General features: G+C 43.1%; 1 protein-coding gene across 5 annotated transcripts in view; it reads right to left on the minus strand.

The window, feature by feature from the left end:
- The window catches only part of Sox5 (SRY-box transcription factor 5), a 380,838-nt gene extending 371,910 nt beyond the window's left edge, over positions 1-8,928 (minus strand). For 4 of the 5 annotated variants that reach the window (XM_041638650.1, XM_041638635.1, XM_041638643.1 and 1 more), the window contains exons 1-2: positions 8,915-8,928; positions 8,048-8,145 (exon numbers count right to left, since the gene is read on the minus strand). In XM_041638650.1, the coding sequence (XP_041494584.1) occupies positions 8,048-8,085 (38 nt within the window). In that variant the 5' untranslated portion in view covers positions 8,086-8,145; positions 8,915-8,928. Of the gene's footprint in view, positions 1-8,047; positions 8,146-8,367; positions 8,400-8,914 lie in introns of those variants that run through there. The other variant, XM_041638628.1, reaches the window with a different exon arrangement.
- Positions 8,929-16,377: the final 7,449 nt, after the last annotated feature.

Below are 16,377 nucleotides of genomic sequence, written 5' to 3' on the forward strand. Positions count from 1 at the left end.
CTATTACCCTAGAGGAATGCTTTTAAAACATTAAACCTTAAATTGTTCAGCGGTCAAAATCGATTCATTTTATTTTTCCAGTAATTCTAAGTTTATAAAACAATACCTTAACAAGATGTGTAGCCCATAATCCCCCAGGACCTAGAGACAATTCCCAAATTTAGCTCTGATTTGGAGGAGAGGAAAATGTGGATTTCTCTTTGTTTACACATGCCCAGGTGTTCTGTTGACTAGGCCTTTGTCTATTAAAGTTTCCTTCTTGTTTGACAATCTGATGCTAAGGGTGACAATCTGATACTCTGTGTTCAGCTATGGTTGGCACAGGTCAGAGTTGAATTAATGAGTTAATCAGGGCCACCGCAGTTTGAACACAAGTTCAATCCTCCCTCTTCTAAAGAACTGGGAACAACATAGAAGGGCTTCCAGGCTCTCCAGCCTCCGGCTGACACAAAAAGAGAAATGAATTCTTAACATTTATTTTATGTGGCATCTTCCTGGAGTCCCCTTTCAAATCTGTTATGAAATTCAATAGCAAATATTCAAATGGGATAACAAAAACAAGGGAATGAGCAAAGGGGCACCAGGACAGGAGTGAGAAAGAAAAAAAAAAATCTCTCTGGACTTTGTAGCCTATTGCCTAACAAACTCCTGCCCAGAGTAAATACCCAAAAGGAAGAATTGTAGCAAACACACAATTGTCTCAGCTCCACAATTAGAGCCAGCATGGTTTAGAACTTTGTCGAGGGATCTACATCAACTCAGGATGAAGAAGCAGTGCCATGGAGTAGGACTTTTCCACTTCATACTCTTTTATATGAAACGTATGTCATTTTCAACGTCTGTGCTTCCTTTCATTAGGAGGATCTCTCATTATATATACCTACATACGTATAATTTATTAAAATGAGATTTCAACAGCTCACATGAAAAAGTCTCAGAGGTGGGGCTCAGGCAGCTCACCACCCCTTCGGTGACTCCCTCTTAGTGCTAAGTACACACTGACTACCATTTGAAATAAATTTTGATTAAAAATGTACAAAAAAAACCCCACACATACACAATGTGCTTGGCTGTCTCCTTTCCCCTGGATTCAGAAATTTAAAAAAAAAAAAAAGCAGGCAAAGTGGGTTAACTCTTTCATGTCTGCTTTCAGCAATGTCCTAAAATCCCATCTGAGAAGGTACATCCCTCAGGACACCAGAGCTACTCACAGCTCTAACTGACCTATGTCTCCTAGCCTGACAATACCACATCTTCCAGGGCAAGGGGCTTCTAGCGAATTCTCTGTGCCCTCAAGTTCCCATCTTCCTGTGCATCTATTCTCAGTGCATTTGACTCAGAGGTTTCAGTGTGACGGAGATTGAGATGAGCAGGCGGTGCAAGCGAGGCCAGTGGCATCCGGGCGCCTCCACAGCAAGAGAGATCCCAGTGGCTGCACGCATGCCTGTACGCATGCCTGCGGAAGAAAGAGCGTGTCTTCTGTGTTTGAACGTTTTCTTTTCTAAAACACACATTCTTTCAGAGATGTGAAGGGCAGAAATAGAAACACGACCACACATGAAACTTTCCCCGGTGCCTGGCAGCAGCTCTCCTGCTTTGCCCCCCTCTTACCTACAGTGCGTGATGAGACTGGCAGGTAGCCCTAATTCGTTAGTAGCCAAATTATTTTTGTCCGTAAAGTAGGAGAAATCTCCACAGCACATGAATGAGACACAATTTACTAGTTTACACACATTTTTATAACTCCGAGAAACTAAAACTCATTCACAAACGTTCCTATTTCAGCTTCAGCAAGAAGGGCCACCAGTCTACGAGAGAAGCACACTTGGGAAGGCAGGACTTCATTCTCCGAGAGAATACGAAAGAGGGGGAAAATCTGTTAACTCCAATAAAGAACTTTTCATCCTTAATGTAGGAAAAATAAACAGCTTTTCCGTGCAGCCGCACTCCACATCCCATTTGAGTCAAAACATTTCCACGCAAGGCATTCCGAAAAACGTCATTTAGTAGTAAGTCTGAAGGACTGCAGATTTAAACTCCTAGTGACAGCACAGTCGCGTTAGACAGCGTAGCTCACAGTGACTAGCAAGTCCATCCCTGGAGTCAATGCCATGCCCCCTTCTCCAAGCTAGAGAGGAAAGCAGCAAAGACAAGCAGCCCGGAGACACACATGCACCCACTGACGAGGCAGAGGAGAGGAAAGAGTAGCAACTGAGACTAACGAGACAATGACAAATGTATCAATAACGCAGCAGAACTGAATTATCCAAATGATACTTCTTAGATCAAAGAGAGAAGGCAAGAGTTTGGAGACTCGGGACATGAGGAGTCAAGCTCCAGCCTGAAGTCATTTCACTTCGGATCTGAAATATCTCTGAACACCCTGAAGCTTTTGTTTTTCGTTTTCCTTCTGTCATGTTTTATGAATATAAAGGTCCTTAAACTACCTTTTAATAGATTAATTACATTCAAGCTGGGTGAAAGAAGGGCACAATGACTGGAAAATGATACAAAAGAAACAGAAAGGATGCATTTTAACAAGTTCATCAACAAACCTGGGCAGTGCGCATGAGGTGCAGATTACGGTTCAATGGTTCCAAATTGGCAGAATTCAAATTGGGTTCATATTTGGGTTTTTTGCTTTGTTTGTTTTTTTAAACCACCTGTCCTAAAACGACATTGTTTATGCTAATTATCTTTGTTGACGCTGCAATTCTGTTTGTTTACTGCAATTCTTTTAAAATGCCATATCCCTCAGAATAGTTCTCACCAGAATTCTTCTAAATCTCGCCTTGGTCTGGTCCTTGCCGGCAGCCCAACGTGCAGAACGCAATGCCCACAAAGAAGGCGCAAGAGCTGGGAGCAACTTGGAGGCTGTGACTTCTCGGGCTGGCAAAGGCTGGCAACACAGCACTGCTGAGCTTTCACTCCCAGCCTCCAAGAGAAAGGGATGCTGATGTGGAGAAACGCACACCCCCCTATTGGACAAGCAGAACCATACGCCACAGGATCTCCCGAGGAGATGGGGAACTCTCAACTAGCAGGGGAAAGGAAGGGGAGACGACAGCAAAGAAAAGGCAAAGAGGCTTCCAGGCTGCAGGGCAGAACACAGAGTCAGAGGGGGAAAGGTTCCTGATTCACAGGAAGGAGTAGAAGACAGTCTCCAGATGTAAACCTAAATCAACCCTGCTCGTTTAAGGAAAACAGTGTTAGTCTTTAGTGGGTCTTTTTTTTTCTCTTCTTGCTCTAGCAATCCCCCTTGATCTACTTCATGTGCACCGCATTTGAATTTTACATGTTCTGCCAATGAGAGTGCCACCCCTAGGTGCAAAGCCAGGGAGGACAGAATTAAGGAGGAATGAGATCTCTCTGTAAATTTCTTCTCCACTAGCATGTTTGGATTAAGAAGAGTGGGACTCACACGTAGGTGAGTCACACCTTTAAGATCACTGCCATCACTTGACTCAGAACCGAGCACACTGACTTAGCACAAGAGAAGAATGGAGAGTTTGGCTTCCATTCCTTGATGCCCCATGGTATTGGTTAATCTCACTAAAACTACAGAGGAATAGCAAATTTACAAGGTAAACAGCACCCAACAGTTATGCCTTTAAAACTAATCTATAAACGAGTTGTGTTTAGACCACATAACACATACCTGCACGATACAACATACGGCTTAGGTAGCTAAAGAATGGACAAGGAAAGACCAGACAATAAAAATGAGACACCCCTTGGGGATAATGCTCTGTCAATGTGGCATGAACAAGATCCATGAGATACAGCCTCCAACCCTTAGAAGGCTGAGATACTCCAAAGCAGACAGGTTTTCTCATCTGCCTCTGATCGACGATGCTCATGTAAATCTCAGTGAAAAAGCTTTCCAAGAACACTCACTTTAATATGTGCTTCTGATATTTGAGGCACGGTAAAAAGTGCATCAACATGTAATCAATAGCAACACCCTCTTCCATTTCTCCAGCCTGCTTTCCCCTGATCTGGCCACAGTGCCACCTGGCATTTAACCCTGCATTGTTCTTGGTGATCACTGAGACTCCTGCCAAGTCTTCAGGCAGAATGGGGTGTGGGACAGAAGTGCGGTTTACACGCTGCTTCTAGTGAGCTGCATTCCAAACCAAGGTGTCAGCTCAGTTGAGCTCACAAGTTATTAGGATGGCAATTACAATCTGCAATGAATGACTACGTCCTCCAGCAAGAAGTAGCAGTGAGTGAGGACTAGCTCAAGTGGCCAAAGCAACATCAGAACACACTGACCATGAGACCTGTAAGCTTACAGTTGCCTTGGGGTGACAAAAGCCAGGCAGGTACCTTTTAAATTCCTGTCTGGAAGCTACCTGCTAACCTGAATGGACTGGTAACTTAGGAGCAGAACAGATTTTTTTTTATATAAGACTCCAATGATATTGAATAAATGCCCAGGTAGAAAATATATTTTATTGGGAGGAGCAGTAACTAAAATACCAATATTGGGAGGGGTAGCCTTACATGTTGCTAGTAGTTTCCCATGGCAATTTGCAAAAATGATTTTCACAGACCTGGAAGGATATTCCCTGCTTCAGAATAAAGTGGGGACTTTTATAATAAAACAATCTCTCCCATTGGGCTGACTGTATATAAATCCAATGGGAATGGGCTAAGTGTAAGTTGAGCTAATTCCTTTTCTTTTGCATGAGGTCTTGACCCTGCAGGGCTCCCTTCGACATGGGGAAAGAGGCTGCTGTCGGTACCCGTTTGGAGAGAAGCACACCATTGCATGAGGGAGGCTCTGAGGCCACATGCTGCATCCTTCACTCCTAACTTTTCTTTCTTTCTGGGAATAGCAAGTCTTTTTTAAATAGATGCACTTTGAAGTCTTTTACTTCCTTAAATGAAATTTTCCAGTTGGACAACTGAGAAGCATGGTAGGTAACCTGGTCATGGAACACTCACATGGAAGACGGCCACACTCATGAAGTAAACCAGCTGACAACTGTGCCGGTGATAAAGTCTCAGACATGGTTGTTTCTCCTTCAGCAGCAGGAGAGTCGCACCACAGGCTAAAGCAAGTATTTCCCGTGTTGAAGTGTCGAGAGACAAAAGACATTCTCAAATGAAAAACCTGAAGTCACAATATCTCATTCTTTAACTCTCAGTTGGATGGAAGGACAGTGACTTCGCTAAGACCTCCCCGGAGGGCTAGGGATGCTTCTATTCACGGCACGTGGACAATGCTGCCCATTGTGGTGCGTAGCCATAGCTGGACCCGAGGTCTGTCTCTCTTAGCATCTGCGGGGCCATGCATTGCCCATTCCTCCCGCACCTGAGATTTGCCCTTCAGTCACCCAGTCAGCCCTGCAGGAGCTGCCGGGAAGCAGGAGCTGGCTGTTCAAGCCTGCTACTTCTGAAATGCACCTCCCTCTACCTCTTGAACACCCTCACAGACAATGACACTGTCATCTGCTCCTTAGCTATGTAACAGCCCTTTGTCAACCCGAGACTCTTGAGTCTGTCCCTTCCTGCAGCTGGAAACACCGACACTCATCACCTAAATCTGCATCCTTAGACTGATCTGAAAGTTTTAAATTATTTCTTGAAGTTTCCAAGGCTCTGTCTATTGGGTAGGGAGGAATCAGAGAAGATGGGCACTACCCTACCAGTGACGTTAGAGATACAAATCACTTAAAACTTTAATGGCACCTGAACTCTGACTAATTGCTGCCCACTACGCCTAATTTTCCATTTATGAAGACATTAGGAATTCTTTAAGAAGACTAAATGAATTTGAGTGAAAAACTCTTTGATGGCAGGTGAGCAAATAGAATGAAAATTGAGTCAATAAAAATGACCTACTTATTCAACAAAAGTTGCAAATCGCTGTTGAGGCACAGGAGAACACAGAGAACAAACCAACCTCATTCTGATGATATATGGTAGTGCTATTATGGGGTTGCTCTTTGGAGAATTTCAATATTCAGCCCTGTATCGATCTACATGATCTGCTCTGTGAGTGGCAATGGAAGAATGAGGAGTACACAAACTGTCAGGGCTTTGCTGGGATTTGGGGAAGTATTGCCCAATCTGATCTCAGGGTAAATTATTAAAAATGCTAGATTGTGAGACAGTTTTCAAAATGACTTTAACTACTGCTGCTTACACATAGGGCACATATACACGCAAACTACTTGATTATAACCGGCTTATTTAATTACCCAGCTAAACATGGATGCCCCTGCACAATGCAGAAAAGAACTTAAAAACATCACTAGAAGGGGAACACAAAACAATGCTAGAAGAGTTGAGCGTTAAGATGTAAAAGGGAAAAGTTTGGCTTAAAAAGAGATAATTGAAAAAAAAAATACAAATAAAGTTCCCAGCAGGCAGCTCGCCTATAAGAGAAATAGAGTGTAGTCTGTTAATGTGTAACTGCCCCTTTATAAAGCCTGGCTGATAACACGCTACAAATCACTGGGAGTTTTATTTGCAAAAAAATAAAAAGTATATATCATAAGGGTGTTCATCTGTACTTGCTGGAAACTTACTCTGTTCAATTAACAAATCGCTCCATTAGGCAATAATGTGCTCCAGTGTGAACAACTTGAGTATCCACATAGAAACAAGACTGCGTTTGCAAAGGAGAGCTCACTGGCCAGCAGAGTTCATATGGGAAACTTTGGGGAAAAATAATTCAGAACCTTGAGGAACGATCCGCCTTCTTAGTAGAGAGGATCTAGAGCTAGATCAGGGGGACTTAGGAGCCACCACCTTGTCCACTTTCTTCCCTGGGCACACAGTGGCTTCTCGGGGATGTGACCACAGTCAAGCATTATTTTCTCCTCCACATTCTCTCTCCCCCATGACTTCAGTTCTAGAATGTTTTAATCCTTGTCCTTTCTTTTTTCGTCTTTTCATCTCAAATTCAGGCGTTTGAGTGATAAACAGCTTGACTTAGCATATTTTTAACCAGCTGGTCTAGCACCTAGCTTGAGTTGCATCGTCAGATACGACAAATGTTTATACAGAAGGTATAGCTTGCATGAAAATGAAAAAAGCCTGGGGATCTTGCATCCTGGCTTTTTTTAGCTTTTTTTTTTTTAAATTCACCATACAGAATACGAAGTTTGAGTTCTTTTTAATGGCAAACAAAAATCTATTTATAGTTCGAAAACTGAACTTATACTAGGATACGAACTCAAAGTTGAAAATTGTGATGTGTAAATTACATGGACAGGAGGAGGGCTAGAATCCTTTAAAAGCCCACATGTAACTTGCAGCATCAAACGGGAAGGGAAGTGCACATACCTCTCTAAATAGGAACAACTAATTACGAATACAGTTAGCTCCCGTCACAGCACAGCGAAAAGTCTGGCTATCAAAATACAGTTCAGACAGCGAGCACAAAAGTGAGCACAAAACTTCAAAAGGGGGTGTCCTGTTCATCCCCGACCTCCCCTCTCCAGACACCTCCATAACTATCTACTAATATTTAACTGTGATGTTAAATTTTCTTTGGGGAATAAAAGACAACAACAACCCCGCTCTCCCATATCAACAAAAGGTCCTGTTTTTCCAAGCAGTTTCCAAAGTTTAACAGAGGGATCAAACAGGAATTTAACAGCCTCCGCTTTAAACACCACTGAAGCCTTCATCACTTGAGAAATTACAGGAGGCAGAGATCCTGAATATGCGAGTCGGCTACAAAAGGTGTGTGGGGGCAATCAATGAAAGCAGAAAGTAGGAGACCAAGCGAGGAAGCGAGCAGCCACGGATGGGGGGAGGAAAGAGAGATGCTTAATGTTCATTTAATTTCCTGCCTGTGATCCGACGCAACCTAAAAACATTAGCAGTAAGCTCGGAGGAGACTTTGCAAATCAGTTCAATTTGGTCCGGGCAACCACAACAGAAATCAGCTCCCAAGGCTGCAGAGACCCTAGCCGCTCTCACACACGCAATCCGGGGGAGGCATCTTGGAGGGGATTCACAGACTCCTGTGAAATGGAAGAGTTTGCACTTCGGTATATTAGAGGGAGAAAAACCAAAGAGCACTCACCTTTCAAACTCCTGAGGTAAATCAGGGTCAGTAAGCATGCTGGAAAAGCACAGCTTCCCTTTGTCACGGCGGCCACCTATGATCGGCTCCAACTGAACCTGTCAAGTCAGTCCAAACCTTCTAAACCAATAGATTCTCTCTCTCTGTGTGTCTCTCTCTTCTCACTCTCTCTCCCCTCTCCCTTTCTCCCTCTCCCTCTCCCCCTTCCCCTCCCCTCCCCTCCCCTTCTCTCTCTCTCTCTCTCTCTCTCTCTCTCTCTCTCTCTCTCTCTCTCTCTCTAGGACTCCTTGACCATTCTCTTAAAGGGGTAGTACACTTACAGCAGCAGTCTGGCTGCTGCCCCTCCGCACAGCCGCACACGCTGGCTGCTAGCATTAGACAACCTCCTGGTGCCTGTCTCTTCCTCTTAATTCTCTCTCCTGGACATCACGGAATGGTAGAAGTCAACTCGTAACATGTCTCCCAGGCTCTCTCCTCTAAATAATAAAAGTCACACCATACACACAGACACATACACACACCGCCGCCACCACCAGTATCACTGTGCAAAATACATTTGGGGCTGATTAAAAAATAACTTTGTAATAACGGAGCCCCAATCAAACTGAGTATTAACTAAGTAAGCACTAATAGTCACGGCATTTTTACACAAAGAATTGTTATTCCTCACCCCCCCCCCCACAAGCGTACACGGAAACATACAAGCATGTGTGTGTGTGTGTGTGCGCGAGCGCACACACACACACACACACACACTCTCACACACACAACAATCAGGCATTGTTCTGAAGGAAGAAAAGCAACTTTGACAGATTGAAATATAGCAGAGGCCCCTTCAAGGAAACCTGTAAACAGCCTGTCACTCACTCTGTCGGGCTCAGAGCTAGCTAGCTTTCCACAGAGTGCTCGCAATGTCCTGGCAACCCAGGCAAAGTTTCTGTAGCTCCAAACTCCAGAAACCAGGCATGGAGGAGAGCAGGTATTCGCATGCCAAACGCAGCATACAGGAGTGCAGGAAAATCCCAAACTCCAACCAGAAGACAGCCCTGACCAGTCAACTGTCCTGCTCCCGAAGAGCACCCTGGTGCTCAGGGTGGACAGAGCCCCTGAGCCCCCAGCCCCAAGGCTCTTTAATTTCCTCTGTCCAGGCAGCCACAGATAAGCTGGACAAACTCTGGTTCTCCAAATCCTAAGCTGGCTGGCAAGGCAGAGCCTCCATAGCAGTTCCAATTATCTAGATAAAAATCTGGCAGGCAAGGAAGGGAATCAGGTAATGGACCTTTGACACGGATTGACAGAGGTACCTCCACAAGCAGGAGGGAATGGTGCCGGCTCCCATGCACCGCAGCGTCTGGCTAGGAAGTTCTCTCACACTTACAGCACCAGAGAGTGTACTCTCCACACACAGTCACTCACACACATGCTCTCCACTCCTACTGGGAGGGTTCATTGTGCACAAAAGGCTACATTACAGAGCCCGCCCCAATAAGGGAGAGAGGGAAAAGCCTTCCATTGTTGAGAGGGCAGGTCAGTTGATTAGATTTTCTGTGGAGAATTCCACGAGGAAATTCCCTTCAAAGCCGAAGTGATTAACTGGGGGCTACTCTGGAAATAGGAGAGACAATGGCTCAATAGTCCGCACACCCAATGTCCAGCCTGGCACTGAACTCACTTTAAAAAAAAAAATAAAAATAAAAGCCAGACTCTCTGTGCTTTTCCATAGCCCCTCCAGCCCCCTCCACTCCTTCCAGCTTCCCCTCCCAACCCCTTTCAGTCTGCAGCTGGATAACATTAAGGCCCTTTAAAACCACAAGGGTTGACCCTACCGCAGTTTGATTAGGTCCCACTTTTTTTTTTATCCTGGCGACAGGCGGACAGTAAGTTTACTCTTCAGGCATACACAACGACACGCCATACACATATTCTGAGTGAAAATCACGGATCGCTTTTCCTGTTGGTGTATTTATCCGTCATTCAGCGCTAAGAAATTTGGGGACGAAGTTGAAAATAACTTAATCATGAGACCCATCGTTCAGGAGAGATCCAGAAACACACACACAATCAAAGTCGAATAGGCTTTGAGTATGTCACTATGGAGTTAAGACACTAACAAACATGGAGTTACGACCCACCCTGAAAAGCTGTTAACTGGGATGTGTCAAAATGACTTGGGCCTCATTTCAGCAGTTGGGGAGGGGGAAGGATATTACTCATTATTTTTTTTATCCCATTAGCCTCCAGTTATTTTCTGTTACAGCGCCAGCCCACTTTTAAATAGAAAACTGAGAAAGTCATGGCATTTATCATAAATATCTATTTTTTTAATCCTTGAAGAGTTCCATCTTCTAATGCACTCTGATGGATAATGTATATAAAATAGTATTTTCTTCTGTCAGTGATGGTCACAGGAACTCTAAGGTTCCATGTGTTTTAAAATGTTCAATCTCTTTTTTTCCCCTTCTAATTAGTGACTATTGTTTTGTCTTGGATCAAGAGGGAATATGAAAGCAAGAGAAAGGGTATGTTAAGGGGAATCATGGGAGTGGGGACAGCAGAGGAGACACCGTGGCAGCCAAAAGCTAGAAATGAGGATACCGATACCGGCCATAAGGCAGGAAGCTGTGATCCACATGGTCCCAGCTGCTGTCTCCCTACAGCATCAACCTCTGGCTGTTCTTTGATGTTCTAATCCTGAAGGTCACCAGCACAGGTAAGAAAACTGGTTTTCAAAACCAGCTCTGTTACAAGGAGAGACTTTCCCCACCTTCTGTTTGGCTGCTGTAGCCACTACATAATATATGCACACTTCAGAAATATACAAACGCCAAATAAACAAAAATAACATATGAGAAACTGCAAATGGTTTGAAAGTGAGTTTTAGATCTGAAGCTAGTTACCAGGTTTGGGGAGCTGTCTCCGTGGGTAAAAAGCTTTGCTCTGAAAAGAGGAGGACCTGAGTTCAAATCCTCATGTAAAAGATACAAGTTTGAGCAATACACGCACATGCATGCATGCACACATACATTTTAAAAACAATGTATATACATATACATATGTGTGTGTGTGTGTATATTTAACATAGTCGGCTTGTTAAGAGCTGAGACAGATTAGAAACCGGGCAGAAAAATATGACCCCTTTAAAAATGGCACCTTAATTATGATAGTTCAAACTAACAGCACTAAGACCACGAAGACCTTGACTTGGGTAGAGTAGAGCAGGGATGTTACTCAGCATAGCCGAGGCCTCCGTACACACCACCAGTTCTGCCAGTGTTCACATGTAGGCCCAGGGGAGGTGAAATCATAAGCTGGCGAGGAGTCCACTACCCTGTCACTTGTGACATCAGAATACATAAGAAGCACACGCAAAAAACATAGAGCTGAACAGAGGCCCCCGGACAGTGCTTTTGTTGTGTGAGACCTTAAAAGCTTTCAGGAAATTTGTACCCCAAATTAAAGTTTATAAAATATTGGTACCATGATAATACTGTGTGTAACAGTGTGAACACTCTTTTTTTAAAACTAGGTCTTGCTGCATTACTATAGAGCCCAGCCCACTCTTGAACTTATGGTCCTCCGGTTTCAGCCCCTGCCTGTTTAGAGTTGAAGCATGAGTTGCCACCAGCTTAGAATAAGTACTTTCAAATATGTCTCAAAAGTTTGATTTTTGATTTGAATTCTGTAGTAGAAACTTGGAGTCCCATAATGCTAGAGTGTCAGACAAAAGAGAAAAATGCACCCCAAATATTTAATCAAAATCTGCTCTTTGGGTACAGTAGGCAATGATATTAATCCAGTTGTCCCAATGTTTAACATTAAGTATATTACTTTAAAACATTGTTATTTTGTATGAAATGCTAAAGTGCTTAAGTATTTCAGGACCAGCACATAATGCATTCTAAATAAACTTATAATACTTAGTCAATTACTTGAGCAAATGAAGATACCCGGCTAGTTATGTAGCTGGAACTGTCTACATTAACAATGATATCATGATTGATAGACACCTACTCATAATCAGAGTACATTTTATAAGATAAATGGATCGGGACACACTGGTATTGTTATTATCAGTGTGGTAAGTACTACAGCTTCAAAAGAATTCAAGAAAATGTGAAATAACTTTAACTGTAATAATTTTGGTATTATTTTTTAAAACGCAATCTCATTCTATAGCCCAGCCTAGAGTAGAACTTCCATGTAGTCTAGGCTAGCTGAAAATTTCTGGAACTTCTCATATTCAACCCCTGCATGATTGGTTTCAAAGGGTTTCTGTTTCATAAAATAATCAAATGACCACATTACAAGTGATTTGTTATTGTCTAAGTGTCCCATATAAAATACAGTAAGAAGAATTCCAACCACAAGATTCACAACGTGGAAATGAAAACCCACTGGTGAAAACTGGAGATGGCTGGAATCAGTGGGTTCTCTGGGTACCATGTACAAACGTATACACGGAACTGCACATTCGTCTTGCCAAGTGGCCAGGGAAGAGAAACGCTGACAGGGGTTCATTGTGGTCTGCCGTGCTGGTGTGGCAATATCACGGAAGACGGAACAAACATGAGCAAGCGTGCTTTCTTGCCAGTGCCATTTCTATTGTCACACAGGCTGGGGAAATGGAAGGCAGGCTCAAGAACACCGCTGGAAAATTCTCAAAAGAATCCTAGAACTCTTAACACCATGCACAGGTCACTCCTCAGTAGAACCCTTTCTCGGGTAGGTGTCGCCAGGGTTTCCTCTTCCTTTGAAGACAGCTTCCCTCTCCTTGTTGCCGAAAGAATGGTTAAACACCATCTGCCTGGAACCCGAAATGGCCATAGGTAGGGAATGACTTCTAGCATGTGACAGCTATCGCTAACGTGTGCTGCAGCTTTCATACTTAACGCAATTTCATGGGCTATTTTGAGAGAGAAATTATTTAGTGTGATGGCCGTGCTAAATCCAGGGACTACCGATGTCAGACAATTAACTGACCCTGACTCAGGCATGCTGCTGGCTTCTGTTTTCAATCCTCCCCAGCCCCAAAGTTGGGAGATCTCTCTTTGCAAAAATTTAAAAAAAGGAGTTTCCAGCCGGCGTACAAATGTGAGTCACTGCACAGAGGCTCGGGGAGCCTTTCACCAGCCTGTCACTCAAACGGAAGACTTACCTTATAGTGGCCTCAAGTATTGCAGGGTTAGACTGCTTGAGACAGCACCTATGAACTAGTGTTTATCTGTCAAAATGACCTCCAATTTGGCCCTTTCTAACATATGTATGCTAGGGAGTGCCCAAAACGGCAGTCCATGAGTTCGAAGTCTTTCTAAGGTCACTAGTATATCTGAACAAGTAGCTCTCCAATGTCGTCTGTGAGGATCCTGTTCTTCAAGGGCACATTCCCCTTTGACTCTTACTCTGAGAGGCAACACCACTCCAGTCTTGCCTTCCTTGTTTGATATTATGTATTTTCTTCATCATTACCTTAAAACAGTGGTTTTTCCTTTGAGGACTTCTTAATCTGTAAGAAATGTTTGAACACACCATCTCTTAGAACAGTCAAAAGAAAGATGGCGGGGGGGGGGGCTGGAGAGGTGACAAGCCCTTGGCTTAAGAATCCTTGCTGCTCTTGGAAAGGACAAAAATTCAGTTCCTCACACCCATGTCAAATGGGTCACAACTACTTGCAGCTCCAGTTCCAAGGAATCTGATGCCCTCTTCTGGCTGCTATGGGTAATTGCACTCACATGCACACACACACACACACACACACACACACACAATTTAAAATCTGAAAGAAAATACACTGTCTCAAACAGAAAACAAAACAAGAAAAGAATTGCTGTAAACAGTGAGACACAGCAAGAAGAACCCTGACATTATTTTATTTCTCCTCCTAAATTCCCAAAGACAAAGCTGAGTTTAACTATCTCAACATATTCAACCACAGACCAACAGCAATAGGTAAGTCTCAGTATATAGGTGGGTATGTTGTAATCTTAAGATAACGCCCACATTTTAGATGAAGGTGGGGGGAGGGGAACACCATCCTATCCTCACAAATGTCTTGATTTAAAAGATGCTTATTTGGGCTGGCAAGATGGCTTAGGCATCGCTGTCAAACTGACAAGCTTGGGACTCACATGATGCAAGAGAGAACCAAGTCTCATCAGTTGTCTTCCAACCCCCACACACCTGCTGTGACACACACACACACACACACACACACCAATGTGGTATACAAAATGAACAAATAAAAATTAATGAATAGATGGATATTTAATACAACTATTAAAAGGGCTGACAAATCTTCCTTTTGTCTTGTGACAGCAACAAATCCTCCCGGCAATGTTACCCTCTCTTTCAGGATGGTTACTGAAGGTTCCCCTACCTTATGTCAACTGGTTTTCTGGTGCTAACTATATTAATAGAATTTCTGTCTAGCAAAACCATTTAATACAGAAAAAAATTCAACTAACAAAGTAAAACCAACTGAATTTATGTCCTTTAGTTTTTCACTCGGCACACACAATCACCTCTCCTGTGACACAGGAGGGCCCTGCTCGCTGTCAGGGAGAAGGGGCATATGCTGATCCCTCTGATGGCAAATGTACAAAGCTCCTTCTGAGTGGAAGACTCACAGAACTCTCAGAAGAGAAGCCACTCACCTGTGGCCACACCTTTAAAAGGGTCTCAGAATCCTTTAACCTGTTAAAAAAATTCAGGGAACAAAGAGGGCTTAAGAAAAGACCTAATGGTAGCCCTGCCTCGCTGCCAAAGCATGGCTCTGGGTTTTCAACATTGGGGAAAGTCTACCCACTATTTTTGCAAATGTGACTCAAGAAAATTTTACCAGTGTGTATGTGTTGGGGGGTCGGTCTATGCTCTACACACACAAACACACACACGCACACACATACTGTATAAATACAAATACACATACTCTCTATTTTAGAGAGGGGATCTTGTGTAGTGTAAACAGATCTCCTCCAGTCCCAGGGCTAGGACTGCAGAAGTACCACGATACTTGGTATTACACTGATTTTTTTATGGTAACTAATCAAGGAAGAACTGAGAATTGACCCTGGCTCGTAGGAAGGAATTTGGACAATTTGACTTGTTTTTAAGTTAACTGCATCCATCTATCGTCTTTATTCTCCTTTGGTTGCACGCCGAATGAGTGGCATAAATATTGCTTGTAACACATGAGGATACTATCTATTGCTGCCCAATGTACTTATCTCTAGTGCAGGACAGAGTAGGGGTAAAATATGGAGGCCTTTGCTCTAGAGAGTCTCCTGTTCCTGTCTGGCTAAGGATGAGTTAGTTCTTAAACACTGAACAGCTTAAGGAAAGTGTTGCTAGCATTTCTACCAATCCTAAACAATTCTCCTTTTTTCTACAATCTGTCTTTGATAAATCAATTTATAATTTCTGAAATAAGATTTTCGCACTTCTCAGCTTGCGCCCAATGTATTTAGGCTGTTTGAAAGACATTCAAACACGTAACAGGTTGCTTTGACTCACTAAGGCGTGGCAGAACTACACATTCATGTGTCCATAAACACACACACACACACACACAACTAAGTTTTGTTAATAAAGCTAACATAGTTAATTTAATTAAATTAATGGCTGTGAAAACCTAATTGACCATTAACACGTCAATTATTTCTGAGGACTAATTTCATGACTAAATTAGTCTATGATTCTGAAAACTTTCAATTCAGAAATTTTATTGCTCTGATAAGTACAATTATATTTTTTATTATATTATCTCATCTAACGAGAGGCTAAAAAGGAGGTTCTTTTTTTTGCCTTGTATTATAAATGGGTTTTTTCTCATACGCAGGTACTGGTTAGAGTCTCCCCTCCCTCGACTTCTCCCAGTTCCTCACCACCTCTCTTCCCCTCCAGATCTGCACCCTTTATGTTTCCAGAAGAAAACAATCTTCTCAGAGATAACAACCAAGCGTAACAAAATAAAATGTAATAAGATGAAGCAAAACCATCATATCGAAAGTTGGGCATGGCAACCCAATGGGAGGAAATGAGTCTCAAGAGCAGGCACAAGAGTCGGAGACCAACACTTTTCAGAGTCCCACAAAAATATGAAGGTGACAGCTATACTATCTGCACAGAGGACCTGGGCAGACATGTGCAGGCCCTGTGCTCACGTTTCAGTCTCTGTGATCTCATACAAGCCTTTTTCTGTTGATTTAGAGGACCTTGTTCTCCTGGTGTCCTCATCCCCTCTGACTCTTAGAATTTTTTTGTCTCCTCTTTTGTAGGATTCTCTGAGCTCTGTGGAGAAGTATTTGATGGAGACCTCCCAAATGAAATAGCTC

Source organism: Microtus oregoni, unplaced genomic scaffold, assembly GCF_018167655.1.
Source record: "Microtus oregoni isolate MIOR12 unplaced genomic scaffold, Mior012 000002F_ref0000024, whole genome shotgun sequence".
NCBI lineage: Eukaryota > Metazoa > Chordata > Mammalia > Rodentia > Cricetidae > Microtus > Microtus oregoni.